Source organism: Cottoperca gobio, chromosome 5 (assembly GCF_900634415.1).
Source record: "Cottoperca gobio chromosome 5, fCotGob3.1, whole genome shotgun sequence".
In the NCBI taxonomy this organism is placed as follows: domain Eukaryota; kingdom Metazoa; phylum Chordata; class Actinopteri; order Perciformes; family Bovichtidae; genus Cottoperca; species Cottoperca gobio.
This window is the reverse complement of record NC_041359.1, coordinates 19,532,252-19,547,984: the sequence shown is the minus strand read 5'-3', so window position 1 is coordinate 19,547,984 and position 15,733 is coordinate 19,532,252. Positions and strand designations below refer to the sequence as shown.

General features: G+C 41.0%; 1 protein-coding gene across 4 annotated transcripts; it reads right to left on the bottom strand.

The window, feature by feature from the left end:
• Positions 1-1,639: 1,639 nt before the first annotated feature.
• On the bottom strand, positions 1,640-10,331 carry LOC115008841 (E3 ubiquitin-protein ligase MARCH9-like). Of its 4 annotated transcripts, none has more exons than XM_029432689.1 (5): positions 10,140-10,328; positions 9,216-9,486; positions 5,584-5,739; positions 3,971-4,163; positions 1,640-2,547 (listed from the first exon to the last, which is right to left on the bottom strand). In XM_029432689.1, exons 2-5 carry the CDS (start codon positions 9,447-9,449, stop codon positions 2,249-2,251), a joined length of 882 nt encoding a protein of 293 aa, XP_029288549.1. In that variant the 5' UTR covers positions 9,450-9,486; positions 10,140-10,328; the 3' UTR covers positions 1,640-2,248. The 4 variants fall into 4 exon arrangements, with proteins under 4 accessions (XP_029288549.1, XP_029288550.1, XP_029288551.1 ...); XM_029432690.1 differs by having other exon boundaries at positions 9,216-9,483; XM_029432691.1 differs by having other exon boundaries at positions 10,144-10,151.
• Between the last annotated feature and the right edge of the window lie 5,402 nt (positions 10,332-15,733).

The following is a 15,733-nucleotide window of genomic DNA, read 5'->3' as shown; positions in this document are numbered from 1 at the left end:
GACACTGATGTTTGGTACAGAACAGCAAATAATGAAACAACAACAATTAAAAAATGTAAGGCCCGCAGGAGGCGGGGCAGGATGTGGGCGGAGCCGCTCAGGAGGCCGGCGGGGAGGCCGGCAGGATGCGGGCGGAGGCCACATCCTGCCCTGCCTCCTGCGGGCCTTACATTTTTTAATTGTTGTTGTTTCATTATTTGCTGTTCTGTACCAAACATCAGTGTCCACTTGATTCATTTTTTTCAGGAGGCCGGCGGGGAGGCCGGCGGGGAGGCCGGCGGGGGGAGGCCGGGCAGGATGCGGGCGGAGGCCAGTCTTGTGCAAAGCGGGGAGGCCGGCGGGGAGGCCGGGCAGGGGGAAGTACTAGGGTCTCAGGAAGAGAGTGGAGCACAGGGGTCTCGGGAAGAGATGGGAGCACAGGGGTCTCGGGAAGAGATGGGAGCACAGGGGTCTCGGGAAGAGATGGGAGCACAGGGGTCTCGGGAAGAGATGGGAACATGAATGACAATCCCACAAAACACACTGGGGCAGACAGGGCTAAATACACAGACACCAAACGAGGGAACAAGACACAGCTGGGGAGAAAGGCAGAAACACAAGGGCAGAGTAAATGGACACAGGAGGAACACATTAACAATCAGAAGGGGAAGGTAAAGACACAGACAGGAAGTACCACTAGACATATAACAAGGGGGAGTGAACACTTCAACATAAAACAGGACACCAAAGAACAAGCAGACTGTTACAGACTGTTTGTGTTTGTTTGTTTTGTTGTCCTTTTTTAGTTGCATTGTATTGTATGTTGTTGTTTTGTATTGTTTTGTATTGTACTCCTATAACATGGCACTGTCACACACAACTGCTTTATCACTACTGTCAATTTGTGTATAACAAATGAATAAACAAAGTCTGAAAAAAAGAAAGAAATTGCAGCCCACCCACAGTTAACACACATGAAGAAAGCTGAGTTTAGGGAATATAAAGAATATGAGCAAAGGGCTCTTAATACTCCCTGAAGCAACTCAGTGGATTATGTATGCTTTTCACTTTTATCATTTTCACTACGTTGTCAATTAAAATGAAAAGGCTGCAGTTCCCTCTGGGTGTCCTCTGAGTCGACTCTAATATCCTTCTCAGTTCAGGCTGTCAAGAAGGTGGTGACACATTATATTTCCCTCCTGCTGTAAGGCTTCATGAGACTGTCCGCTGTAAACTGAGCTCTATGTCTTTTTCTCTCTCATTGCTAAAGGATGAGATTTATAAATGTTTTAACAGGATGATAATGGATTTTCCCAGATTTTTAAAAATTCTTTATTTGATAGTGGACAGTGAAGAGAGACATACTATATGACTATTATAACATTGTATCTTGTTCTTTTCCTTTTAAATCTCATTATTACTTGACGCTTTGGCAATAGAGTCAATATTGTCCTTGTTACATTTGTGACAATAATGAATTGATTTGAATTGACAAACACAGACTGTGTATTTGTGATTTTGCCTGCAAGGATCTGAGATTTAAGTAATCCCAACAGGAACATTTATTCTGCACATATCAAAAGTGTCAAGGAACATTTGCTCAGATCCATTTGGTTCCCTAAAAATGAGACAAAACAAATCACAATTGTTCCTTTGAGATCAACAACGTCTTTATTACAAAACATGAATTGCATTTTCAACTTTATAATTCAAGCAATTGTGTTAGTGAGCTTTTTACTGTCTGGTCCATTGAGGCTGCTTCAAGTGAAAAATCTATCAGATCATGGCGGACCCTCAGGAATACGTTGAGTAGAAGTCGTTTTCACAACCAAACTCTCTATTATAGAGTAAAATCCAGATCAAACGTAATGACATTCATTTAATTTTTTCTTTCAAAAGCAAAAAAAAACATTTCAACAACATTGTGTAACATTGGTCAGGATGGTAAAAAAAAAAGGTTAATAGCTTCAAGAATTAAATCTTTTTCTTTTCCAAATGTATACATTTCTTCTTATTTGTCTCGTGTTCACAGACTTTGTCCATAAACACTCAGATAAAACTGCAACTTCTCCCTTTGCCCAAATCTCAGAAATATTTCTCGTTGTCCACTTTGAGCTCAGGGAGATTCTGCGAGCGAAGATGTGAGACTAGAAGTTATCGGCAGTGTTTATGTGGCAGATTAGGTTTTTAATTTTTTTTTATTAAATCCCAATCAACACGTTGATCTTCTCCTTAAACATCGGCGCACTTCTGTCTGTTTAACCCGGCCTCATACCGTGGTCACCCTCATGACCACCTCACGGTTGTTTCTGCGCAGGCTGTTGGGTCTTAGCTGGTTGAGGATGTGCAAAATGGTATAGCCACAGTGGTGGTGGAGAATAGTCCTGACATGTCGATTCGCCCTTTGTCCGCTGTCCGAGTTCCTCTCAACTCGACCTTTACTGCTGGAACTCATGGGGTCACCTAAGTCCTTTGCTTTCTCATAATTCAGCACTTTCCACTGCTGGTTCACCGCCTGCCAGCGCTTAAAGATCCGGTAAACAGACGATCCTTCATGGATTATAAGGCCTGGGCATAAAGGACAAAGGGTGGGGGAGGTCAGGGCAGGAAACAGCGTTAATATAGACAAGCAGTTGTTTGTTCAATGAGAATCAGGAAGTACTAAAACGTACACAAGGTACAGAGTGAATAACAACAATACGGATTATTATACTTGTTTGTGGGTATTTTGAGTTGTACACGTGTTAAGGAAAATCCCTTTACAAGAAAACAGAAAAGAGGCAGAGACAAATAAACTTATGCAACGCAAAATGTATTATTTAATTTGTGTATGTGCAATAAACAAATGTTCACATGAATGTAATCGCTACAAAGTTACTGTATTGTATGTTCAAACTATCTCCTTTGTGCTTTGCAGTCAGCCACTGAGTGAATACTAAAGTACGACATCAAAAGTAAGAGATAATGATTACAACATCTCCACAACTTTTGGATGGATTGCCATGAAATGACATTACACAGACATTAATGGCAATGTGAAGCCTTTCCTCTGGCGCTGCCGTGAGTTTCAAATTTTGAGTGTTCAGTGAAATGTCGACTGTTGGATGGTCTGCCATGCAATTTAGTTCCTCTGGATGATTTGCTATAACTTTGGTGATCCACTGTTTTTTTATTTAGCGCCATTTCTTAGATACTTTGATTTATGACCAATTACCTGCAAAACTAATGACATTCCCAACAGCCTCGGCTGTACTTTGTGTTTTGTGCTAATTACTGTAGCAAATGTTAGTATTCTAAAACGCTAAACTAATATGGTTAACATGGTAAACATATGAATATACATACAGGATATAACGCTTAACCCTGCTTCCATTTTTCCCCAGTGGCCACTATAGCAGCGAAAAATCTCCCTGTGGCCCAAAAAGCATTTTTGACATAGGCCACCATTGTAAAAGAGACGTTTGTAAAACTGTTGAAAAACTTTCCTCTGGCCGAGAAAAGTGATTTAAAAATCTGTGAAACTGTGCTACAAACTGACCTGGACAAAGACGTGGACACTTACAAAGCAGGGAGAGTCTTACTAAATGTACTATTGAGTGGATACCATGGATTACACAATTTTTGGGGTATGTGCCAGGCTGGCTTTGGATTGAATGAGCACCATGTTTGGATACGGTATCTAGTTCTTATGATACATCCATACCACACAGCCGCTAGCAAGGCTGTGGGCTCTTAGTCTTGTTAATAAAGAAAGTGCAAGTTGTGTTAATTGAAGGCCAAATTGGTTACGCTTTATTTAAGGGTCATTTACGGTAATTGGAATTAATTAAGTAAAGTATACCATAAGTATATTACTTACCACTGTTTCCATATTCCTAAATAAATAGTACCAAATGACATGGTTCTTATTGGGAAATTATGGCTGTGTAAAGCGTTACCACCAAATCTGTCAAAATGACTTCAGTATTACCTCGGTATCTTCGTGCCTTACCTATACAAACTATGTCCATGAAGCCGTACATGCCATAGCATATCTGGAAGAGAAGATCCTGCCGCTGCCATTTGGCTGAAGGGCTGAGAGAGGACCACACCAACCAGGAGATACTGGCGAGGAGGAACATCGAGCCCAGGATAATGGCCGCAATCTGCACCTTCTCGATCACAGTGAGAGAGAGGGTCTGCCACTGCAAAAGACAGAATGAGACGAAAACATTGACTAAAATCCCTGGACTGTAGATGTGCAGGGTTTGTCTCAGTTTCTATTAGGAAAAAGTGAACACCTGTCCACTTACTCCATGCCACATGTTTATTACTGTCTAAGTTTCGATCCTAGTTGGATCTTTATCAGGTTAAAAATGTTTAAAACGTGGAAACCACACCCATATTTATACATAATGTACACCAATAGGCAAACAAGGTAGCTGGTGTGTTTCATCCAAAACACACACGGTGAGAAGACATCCACAAACAATTAAATAGAGTGCATAGCAACAGCAATACAAAAACAATACTTCTAAATATATCAAACATATGTGTTGTTTATAAACATCAATCATCCTATTCATCATCACATATATCAGAAACTACTTCTCCTACAATGAAAAATAGTCGCATTAAGTTAGAGGAAAGCAGGCGAGGAGAAATCTTTTATCTTTCCTTATTGATGCTGTTTTTCTGAAAGCCTTGAACCTACGTGATGTGCGTATAATTAATCTTTCTTTGACTCTGTTTCTGACATTATTTGACAGTGTGTGTTAAGATTGTTTATGACCGACTTCAGTGAGACAAATGCTTGATTGCCCCAATTCACTCTGGGTTTCTGAGTGTGAAGCTCTACTACACCTTCAAAGTCACTAACTGTGTGCAGTCAGTGCATCTGCTCAGGCTTTAACACAGATAATAAAAACCTATGTTCAAGTACATTAGAGAATTCCTGAATGAATTCGGCCATTTCACTAACCATATATCTCAGCATTTCTACCCAAAAGTATTTTATATATATATATATATATATATATATATATATATATATATATATATATATATATATATATATATATATATATATATTAAAAGATGCAGGGTTGGTCTAGCAAGACAAGCAACTGGGGGAAGAAGCATTTCATCTGAAAATATCTCTGACCACATTTGGTGACGCTTTCTGTTTGTCTCCTGTCTGTGTGCCACACACTTTGGATAAATCATGTGCCAACTATTTGAAATGTGCAGTGTCTCATTATTTTTCTTGGCATCTTCTGTTCTATTTGTCTGCAAAAAAACAGTATATATAGATCTGTGAACATTTCGAGACCTGCTCTTTATCTGCCATGTGCTTTCTGTTGGGAATCAGTGCACGCTGACAGGACAAAATGCCTCTGATGGTGTTGGTAATGTGAACACTGCATGGCCTCTATTGTGATTACTATGCTTTTCTGCCTATCTTTCACTCAAATCTGGCAATGTGCAGTTTGTGCAAGGCTTTCCGTCCTAAAACATGAAAGTCTAATGTCAAGGACTTTATTCATATAGCTCCTTTAAATGTTTACACCCCGGTAAGAATGTTTTCACATTAAAAAGGTGAAGACAGAGAGAGAGTGACTGTACCTGCAGTGGGTTTCTGGTGCTGATGGCCAGGACCTGGTACTTGAAGTAGCAGATCTCACAGCTCCAGGCGCCTCTCTCACTGATCCAGCGGATAAGGCAGGACTGGTGAGTACAGCGCACAGATCCATTACAGCGACAAGGGCTCAACAGCTCCCCCTGCAGGACACACAAAGCAGCTGCATGGGACACACAGCACTCAACAGAGGATGCTGAATGTTGAAGACGTTATTGAATCTGTTACAAGATTTGATTTGGTGAAGATGACAGTGAAAATAAAGATCTTTACTTGTCTACCCAGCCCTGACAATGTTACATTCACATTTTATCTACTGAAGGTATAATGTTGTTTGGATGGGTATAGTCTTCGGGGTTGTTCCTGTCAAGAAGCTGGCAAAATGCTAAAAAGAAAGATAAATTATTGTTTGGAGCAAGCACCAACGCATGTAGTCAATATAAAACTAAACTGTATGTTTACAAATGGAATAATACGTTAAGAAAGGTAAGACATAAGAGCAACAGTATTGCTTTGATGGTGCACAACATTGTTGCATTGTAGATTGTGTTTTAGTATATTTGGGGTTTAGTTGATTATGATATTGTTTTAATGACAATGTGCAATCCTGTCCCCAATGTTGTTTTTAGAGCTGCAACAATTAGTTGATTCATTAATTAGTCAATCGACAGAAAAAAACCCGCCAATTCTTTTGATTACTCTTTAAAGTAATTTTTCATGCAAAAATGCAACTGCTGTTTTCAGCCGGTCAAATGTGGAGATTTTCTGCTTTTCTCTGTTTTATATCCGATTAAACTGAATATTTTTGGGGTTTTGGACTGACAAAATAAGACATTTAAAAACATCAATTTGGACTTTGAAAAACTAGGATTGACATTTTTCACAGGTTTCTGTTGAGTTTCTACATCTTTCTAGGTTTTCCTAAACCTCCATGCAGGTCGTCAGTGACTGTAACATCTTCTGTAGTCACAACTGGTTCTGGTTTTGTTACAGTTAAAGTGTGATGAAGTTAACTTATCTCCTATCTCTGAGATTTTTGGAGCAGTGATCGGCTCCCAATTTGACGCACTAGCAGAAATTCAGCAGAATTCCTGAAAAAAGCTTTCGGCAGTTGATCGCCCGTTTAATTATGACTAATTGGGATATAAAAGTGACTGCGCTTCATTATTACGAAGATGTTTCAAGCATCATAAACTCTGAATATATAGTAATGTGCTGACTTGAAAGGAACATTTTAGTGGTTGATATGTTCAGAGGGTATTATCTCACCAGACATTCGAAACATGAATCAAAATGTAATAAAGTGAGTTTGCAGAACGCTGGATTTGATACATTTCACTATCTGCTGTCGAACACCTTCATCTGGCTTCAGTTTGCTTCCCTTGTGTCGCTTTCCTGTAGTCTCAAAAGAAATCACAGGACATCTGGTGCAGGTTTCTGTTGTCAGTACGAGGCTCCCTAAGGCCCTCGGACTGACAACACTCTCGCACATCTCACTTTATTTTCTGTCTGACTCCAGGTGATGTGCTAGGTCTTTAATTAGTTGGATATCTGGAGGGGAAACAAAAACTTTCTGAGACCTCTAGCAAAGTCTGTCTCTTCAAGGTTGATTTCATTCCCTCGATTTGAAGTGCTCAGACCTCCACGTCTCGGACATGAATGACTTAAGCTTTTTATTTTTTATATTTTAACTTTCTGTGCATCCATCCCCTTTGTTCTCCTTCATGTGAGTAGAAGACACTTGAGCTGCACTTTGTGTGACTTTACTGAAGCCTGAAGGAATTATCAAAGGTTTGATCCCTGTATTAATGGTTCCTTCAGCAAGTTATTAATAACTCGTACTAATACTCACTCAAATCCCTCTGAATTATAATGAGTATAAATGCCTTTTTTTTGTGGAGGAATCAATCTCTGAAACCTTTCTTTATTGCTTTTTTTTTTTCAAAAGAACCTAATTTTGTGCATCAGATGCTGAATCCTTTACTGCGAGGACGGGTTCACATGGTAAATACAAAGCTCCTCTTGCTTCTTCTCTAACTGAAGCCATTCGTCTGCTCACTGCTATCTTCAGATCACTGTTGGATGGATTCATTCCTTTTTTACTTTGCATCAGAGCAGACTTGATGCAAGGTATTTAAAACAGTTTGGTATAGATGTATAATGAGTATTTAAACTGAATTTGTCTGCGCTACTAAATATTATTAATAAAAAGGAAATAGCATAAAGTTGCACTTTTAAACACACATATCAGTTTACTTGTTATGAGGACTACAAGCCATCACACACCGTGGTAGTGGCGAATAGAATACACAGAAATGTGAAATACTCACCTGCAAATATTTTATGTCTACGGCTTTTATTGTGAAAGATAAGAACAGAAGGTGTGGATCTGGTATGTAAAAAAAGTTGCTGTGTTCGGACTCTGTATTACTGTTTTATAATCCTTATAAATATAAGTGTAACTCAACCGATTCCACACAATTTGATTGTGGTTGGTTGATGTCTGTATTTGTGTTGCAAAAGCTAAGAAAAAAATCAACATCTCTTTTTTGCCACACAATATTTGCTTTCTGTGTGAAAGTATTCATGAAAAAAACAACAGTTCAAAAGGATATAGCAAAATGGTTATAACAGAAAAAAACTGTGCTACAAACTGACATGGACAAAGATGTAAACATTTACAAAGCAGGGAGAGTCTTACTTAATGTACAATTGAGTTGAATTATGGGAAATGTAGGATCCAGTGTCTTTAAGCTTAACTCGGGACAAACAAGTCAGTTTCTCAGTCTCTGCTGCTTTTGATGATTCTTTTAAATAATGGGTCTCTTGCATATGCTCAAACTTCATGGAAGTGTAACACAAAATTGCTAAAGTATCCCTTTAATCACCAAAAACTGTTTCTATACTCTAATATATATTTTTATAAATATTTTTAAATAGGTAAACTCCTTAAAGAATATTTGCATTTAAAAGTATGTCCTGAGCCTACTGGGTTTGTTTTCCTGAAATATGTTTTAATTCATTTTCACTTTAACATATTTTAGTATTATTTGTCATGATATCAGACATTATTATGGATCCTAATAGCAGTGGAGTTGTGAACATGGCCTCACGACCTGCTTGAACAGACTTCCTTTAGATGAGCAGCACATAGTTTCACGCCCCATGACCCAGAAAACACCTGTGCTACTGAAGTGCAGGTTCCTACTTTCTACAGGTTCCTGGAGCCTGAAGGCAACCCTTAAAGTTAGCTCGTGGGCACAAGAGTCGCCTATAGCAGCCTATAGATCAGGGGTCCTTAAAGGGGGTTCCAGGGGGTTCCCAGCAAAAAGGGGAATCATTTATTTTGTACTCTTTATTCCATCCATAAGTAACACAATGAAAGAATGTATGACTATTTTGATCATGGGTTTCATACACTTTCTGTAATAAAACATCTAAAAGCAAAAATCCTATCAGATGGAGGACCCCTGGGACAAAATCTTATCAAATGGGGGTCCTTGGTCTAATTTGTGTTAGTTTAGGGGTCCTTTGCATGAAAAAGTTTGGGAACCACTGGTCTAACTGACCCCCTTAAATCATAGGAACCCACAGTAACACCTGTATTATTTAACTTTACCTTCTCCGGCCCCTGGAAGCAGATCCGGCACTGCGGTGATCGCATCCCGCTCTCCGAGAGACTGGGGAGGGAAGCGGCGTCCAGGCCTGCTCCTCCCTCGGGTTTGTCTTCTTCTGTATCTTCCAATGCCAGGCTGCGTGGCCGGGAGTCAGAGCCATAATATTCCTCCTCATCGTCCCGGTGAGAGCAGTTCAAAGCCGGCCAACCACAGCCTCCTATGGCGAGCCCTCGCATCCTGGTCTGAGTGTCCGGGTCTGTGTCAGTCCTCCTGCTTGATCCAGAGCGCATCAGTAACAACACTTTGAGTTCATTGAAAAACATCCGTGAGATAAAAACAGCCTTCAGCTTCACTGTTGCAGGTCCATTATAAATTATCATTATTATTATTAGGCCTATTAATATTATATATTATTATTATTATTATTATTATTATTATTATTATTATTATTATTATTATTATTGTTATGGCATCTGAACCATTTGATTCAATTAGGCATTTCACATCCTATTAAATAAAATACAGATCTTGGTCAAAAAAGCATGCGAGAAATATGATAGGCTATTAGATCAACCCCATAGCTCTTTGCATATCCTGTTGTTATAGCATGTGCACCGCAATCCAGCCAATAGGGAAGCATTATTTCTCATGGAGAGAGCCAATGGAGACTGAAAGCCACGACCTGTGAGCCTCCAACATTAAACTCAGAAGGGTCTAACATTATCTTCCCATGCCTACATTTTCAATCCGGTTGTTTTTTTTAGTATCCCAGTGTTCCTCTTTGTGTTTTTAAATCAGCAGATGACACAATGTTGGTGTCTATTCTTCTTCAGGCGGAAAAGCAGCGAGGGTGTTTGAGGGGGGTTGATATTAAATCTTATTAACATTAAGTCAAAGCCGATTTATATTTGAGTGTCTCCATTTACCTACAGGGGAGATGAAATTACACGAGGTGACAAGCGTGCATCCTTTGTTGTCTCGCGGAGGCATCCATCATTTCACCACAGTTCTTCTTCGCTGTAGCCTTGTTTTTTTCACCCTTTTTAGATCGACCCACACCTTTCCTCCTTAGGCAGGTCCGCTACAAAGTTACAGTCCAGCAGCGTTGCATGTTACAGATAGATACAAAAAAAAAAGAAAATCTGACGAACAATAAAAATCACAGTTCTCTGTTTTTCTCCCACCATCTCTGCGCCACAAATCAGAAGGAGCGGGAGGGAGTCAGATATGGATTCCTACAAACAGAAAACGAGACAGCAGACTGCAACCGTCCCTTCCGGGTTGTTAAAAGCAGCCGCACATCATCATCAAATCACCAAATGAAATCAAGGCCTTTGTGAATCACTTGGGCAATACAAATGCCACTTCACATGGCAGGCTGCAGCGACGTCTCCAGGATCTCCAGGATGTTAAAACTTGAGTTTCAGTTGTTTTTCAGATTAAAAAAAATTAAAAACTTCTTTATCTGTGCAGTTACAGCCGTTTTCCATTAAAATAATCTTCCCTCCTGCAGCTGAGATGAGCTCCATCCACAGAAGGCAGCGCACTGACGGAGACTGCTGTCCGAGGTGCTGATGTTCATGTGACGTGGACGCCACGTGCTGACATCCATCGGCTCATGGAGAAAGAAAAAAGAAAAACAATTAGTGTAGTGTGTGTGTGTGTGTGTGTGCGTGTGTGTGTATCCACCATGCACACCATCACAACACCTCTGACAGATAATTCTCTCAGAGGAGGCTGTCTACTTTCTTTTATTAGATAAACAGCCGCCTGCTCCTCGATCACAAAGAGAAACATGTCTGCTGAATGTTTTTAAATGTAGAGGCTGAAACTTATATTAAGCATTCTGAAATAAACTCCATACAATCATCAGTCGTTGCTAAGTCAATTAATGTTTAATATCAGAAAACGTGTTTAATAGAGGCATGTTGTTTATCATATCTTTGTGTTTTTAACCTGTTCCTGTCTGTCTTCAATACTAATTTACAGCCAGGGAGGCAGAAATTATTGTTGGTTTATTATTAAAGTCATTGTTGAATAAGTGATCAATGTGCTGGAGGTATGCTGTGGTAAAGAGGAGAATTGGTGTATTACGAAATAGTGATTTCATGATTAATGTTATACACTTTTAAATTGATTTGGTTAAAATGTCCAGTAGATATATAACAAGAATCTAGATGAATCTGAATCCCAGGTATGTATTAAAAACATATTTATTTATTCACATTATGTGGATGTATCAGTTGAATTGGGCGGTGGTAAAGTGGAGTTACTGTGTTGATAATTAAAATGCCAGAGGTCTAGGGATGAATGGGAAAACAATGGCAGGTGTTTAATATTAATGTGAACTATAATGCAGTGATGTATGGGGCTTTTTCTAGAAATACTGCCCGAGTTGCAGCAATACTTTTATTGGATGATAATAGGTACTGTGGTAACACAGATATGGAAGACAAGGAGTGCACCGGTCAACATCTCTCTGGTTCTGTTCAAACTAACTGTAACTGAACTGAAAAGACAAAGAACACCGTACATCAGACTAACGAGATGCACATCTTGGCACTTTATGTTTTATTATGTATGTAACTTCTCCCTTTGTATAAACCCAATAAATGATTATTTAAAAGTGTATAGAGGTGAATTAGCTGCCCTTTTGCTCTCGTAGCATACATGTGCAGTACATATAACTTAATTTCTGTTTCACAGCTACCTCATTTTTAATCTAAACTCAAGTGTCTTTGTGTTGTGATCAATACTTTGTTAAGTGATTGGAGCAATTGCTGTATCCAGTAAATGAACACTTTAAGTTCAAATTTGATGTTTAACTTGACAATTTTTCCCAGAAATCCAAATAGAAATGTTCAGTGTATACTGTATATATATATATGATAGGTTAAAATGTGAAAACAAGACTATAAAATAAGTAGCTAAAAGAAATAGTATTCAAGCTAAACGTATGTTTGGGAGAGATCTTGATCCATGTGTCCTTTCTTACAGAAATATAAATAATCTCATAGAAATATGCAATGCGGCAGGAAAGACGATGCAGATTTGGGCCAATGATATTTATCACAGCATGTGAGTATGAATACTGATCACAGACACGAATGGTGTGTCCTCATCTGTACAATAATGGTGGGTCCGGGGTGGGTTGTGTCATGTCCCGTCAGATTATTTAATGTCATGTATTTATGTTATAGTTTAGTTCAAGTTCAATGTGTAATACCTCTCAGGTCAGGTTATGTTAAGTTACAGTCACGATTGTCTAGTGTCATCTTGCACTTCCTGTTTTGTTTTGAAACTCACCTTTCCCTCTCGTTCCAGGTCACTTAACTTCCTGTCTTTTGTGTTTTTTCCGCTTCAGTGATCGTCTGCCCCACCCCTGATTGTTGTCACCTGTGTCCCCTTTCCTCATGTATAAATAGTCCTGTCTCCCCTTGTCTTGTGCCAGTTCGTCTTGTAAACTTAATCAAGTGTATGTTTCTCATCAGAATCAGAGAAGGTGATGAGTGGAAAACCGGATTCAATACTCCTAGTGGCCACTACGAGTATCTGGTCATGCTATTCGGTCTTACCAATGCACCTGCTGTCTTTCAAACATTTGTTAATGATGTTCTGAGGGACTACCTCAATGTTTTTGTGTTCGTATACCTTGACGATATTTTGATTTTTTTCCCCAGACATTCAGTCCCATGTCAACCAAGTTCGCCAGGTTCTTGACAAACTGTTATCCAACCAGCTCTAAGTCAAAGCCGAGAAATGTGAGTTTCATGCTGCCTCCGCCTCCTTCCTGGGCTATATCATCACAGCCAATGCAATACAGATGGACCCTGCTAAGGTTACTGCCGTGGCCGAATGGCCAGCTCTGGTTAACAGGAAAAAGGTCCAGCAATTTCTAGAGTTTGCAAATTTCTATCGCAAGTTTATCCATAACTTTAGCACAGTTGCGGCACTCCTGCATGCACTCACCTCTCCCAAGGTTCCCAGGCAGAAAAGTCTTTCGGGTCCCTAAAGGAGAGATTCACCACGGCACCAGTACTCACCATTCCTGACCCCAACGCCAATTTGTGGTTGAGGTGGATGCCTCAAACAAGGGCATTGGGGCCATCCTGTCCCAGAGATCCGCTCAGGACAACCAAATGCACCCATGCGCCTACCTAGCGCGTAAATTGACCCCTGCAGAAAAATTTACGATGTAGCCAATAAAGAACTGCTAGCGGTCAAAGTCGCATTAGAGGAGTGGAGACATTGGTTGGAGGGGGCTGACCAGCCATTTATTGTGTGGACTGACCACAAGAAATTGGAATACATCAGGAAAGCCAAAAGACTTAATTCCTATCAAGCTAGGTGGGCCTTGTTTTTTAACAGGTTCAATTTCACATTATCATATCGACCAGGATCACAAAATGCTAAGCCAGATGCACTGTCATGCCTGTTTGAAGTCAAACCTAGTGCCAAAGAACCCAAATCAATCCTTCCACTTAACCATGTGGTTGGAGCTGTGTCATGGCAGATAGAAGAGGATGTTAAGCAGGCTAATGGGAGTCCAGCACCTAGTGGTTGTCCAGACAACCGTTTGTGCCAGTGGCACTACGATCCAACGTGCTATCATGCCATCCCGGGGTTAAGCGAACCATGTTTGTGCTGAAGCAGCGATTTTGGTGGCCATCCATGAAGTCGGAGGTGTCCGAGTATGTGGCGGCCTGTCCTGTCTGCGCCCGGAATAAAACACCATCCAGGGCTCAGATGGGTCTGCTCCATCCACTTCCAGTTCCTCAACGCCCGTGGTCCCACATCTCCATTGACTTTGTGACCGGCTTACCACCTTCAAAAGGTAACACGACCATTCTGACGGTGGTAGACCGCTTTAGTAAAATGGCACATTTCATTGCCCTAACCAAGCTTCCCTCTGCCAAGGTAACGGCAGAGGTCATGTTTTCCGTATTCATAGCTTTCCCAGGGACATTGTATCAGACCGAGGTCCACAGTTAATTTCACGTTTCTGGAAGGAGTTCTGCCATCTCCTTGGCGCCACAGTCAGCCTGTCTTCAGGATACATCCACAATCTAATGATCAAACGGAGCGCATCAACCAGGAACTCGAGACACTCCTTCGTTGCCTCGTGTCCCAAAACCAGGCCACCTGGAGTGACCACCTCACATGGGTGGAATACACCTACAACACCTTGCTTACACCCGCCACCGGTTTTTCCCCTTTCCATTGCGCCAATGGTTACCAGCCGCCTCTATTCCCATCCAACGAGATGGAGGTTGCAGTCCCATCGGCTCACGCCATGATCAAGCGCTGTCGCCGGATCTGGGCTGGAGCTCGGCAGGCTCTCCTCCGAAGCGCAGCCCGGATGAAAAAGTCAGTGGATCGCCACCGCAGACCAGCACCACTCTACATACCAGGTCAGAGGGTGTGGCTTGCCACAAAGGACCTACCTCTCCACGTCCATTCCCGGAAGTTGGCCCCCAGGTTTGTGGGTCCTTTTCCAATTTCGAAAATAATTAATCCGGTCTCTGTTCGTCTAAGACTCCCCAGGTCAATGAAGGTCCACCCGACATTCCACGTCGCCAAAGTCAAGCCAGTCCAGGACAGTTCCCTTGTGCCCCCTTCCAAGCCTCCTCCCCCTTGGATCATCGAAGGCGGTCCGGTATACACGGTCAAGAAGCTACTTGCCGTCCGCAACCGGGGTCGAGGTCGACAGTTCCTTGTCGATTGGGAAGGTTATGGGACACGAACGCCAGTGGGTTCCGTCCAGCTTCATCATAGACAAGACTCAAATCCGAGACTTCTACCTCCAGCACCCTGAAGTCCCTGGGCTGTCAGGAGTCGGCCCTAAAAGGGGGGTACTGTCATGTCCCGTCAGATTATTTAATGTCATGTATTTATGTTATAGTTTAGTTCAAGATCAGTGTGTAATACCTCTCAGGTCAGGTTATGTTAAGTTAGTCACGATTGTCTAGTGTCGTCTTGCACTTCCTGTTTTGAAACTCACCTTTCCCTCTCGTTCCAGGTCACTTAACTTCCTGCCTTGTGTGTTTTCCCGCTTCTGTGATGGTCTGCCCCACCCCTGATTGTTGTCACCTGTGTCCCCTTACCTCATGTATAAATAGTCCTGTATCCCCTTGTCTTGTGTCAGTTCGTCTTGTAAACTTAATCAAGTGTATGTTTCTTGTTAATGGCATTTTGTATTGAAATATCTTTTTGTTTGAAAGTCGCTATTTGAGTCGCATATTTTGGATCCTGTGTTTTTTCGTTCCGTGGTTCGTGACAGGTTGTAGTAAACATTATTACAGAGCCAGAGGCAATCTTTTGTCCTGAGTGAGCTAATGCATTGAAGTAACATGAAGATGTCATCAGTTTAAAGAGGATGTTGGCCTAAACAAACATGTTAAAGTCAAAATCAAAAATACATATTCTTCCTTTTACCTGTAGTGTTATTTATTCATCTTTGTTTTGGTGTGAGTTGCCGATTGTTGGAGATATCGGCTGTAGAGACATCTGCCTTCTCTCG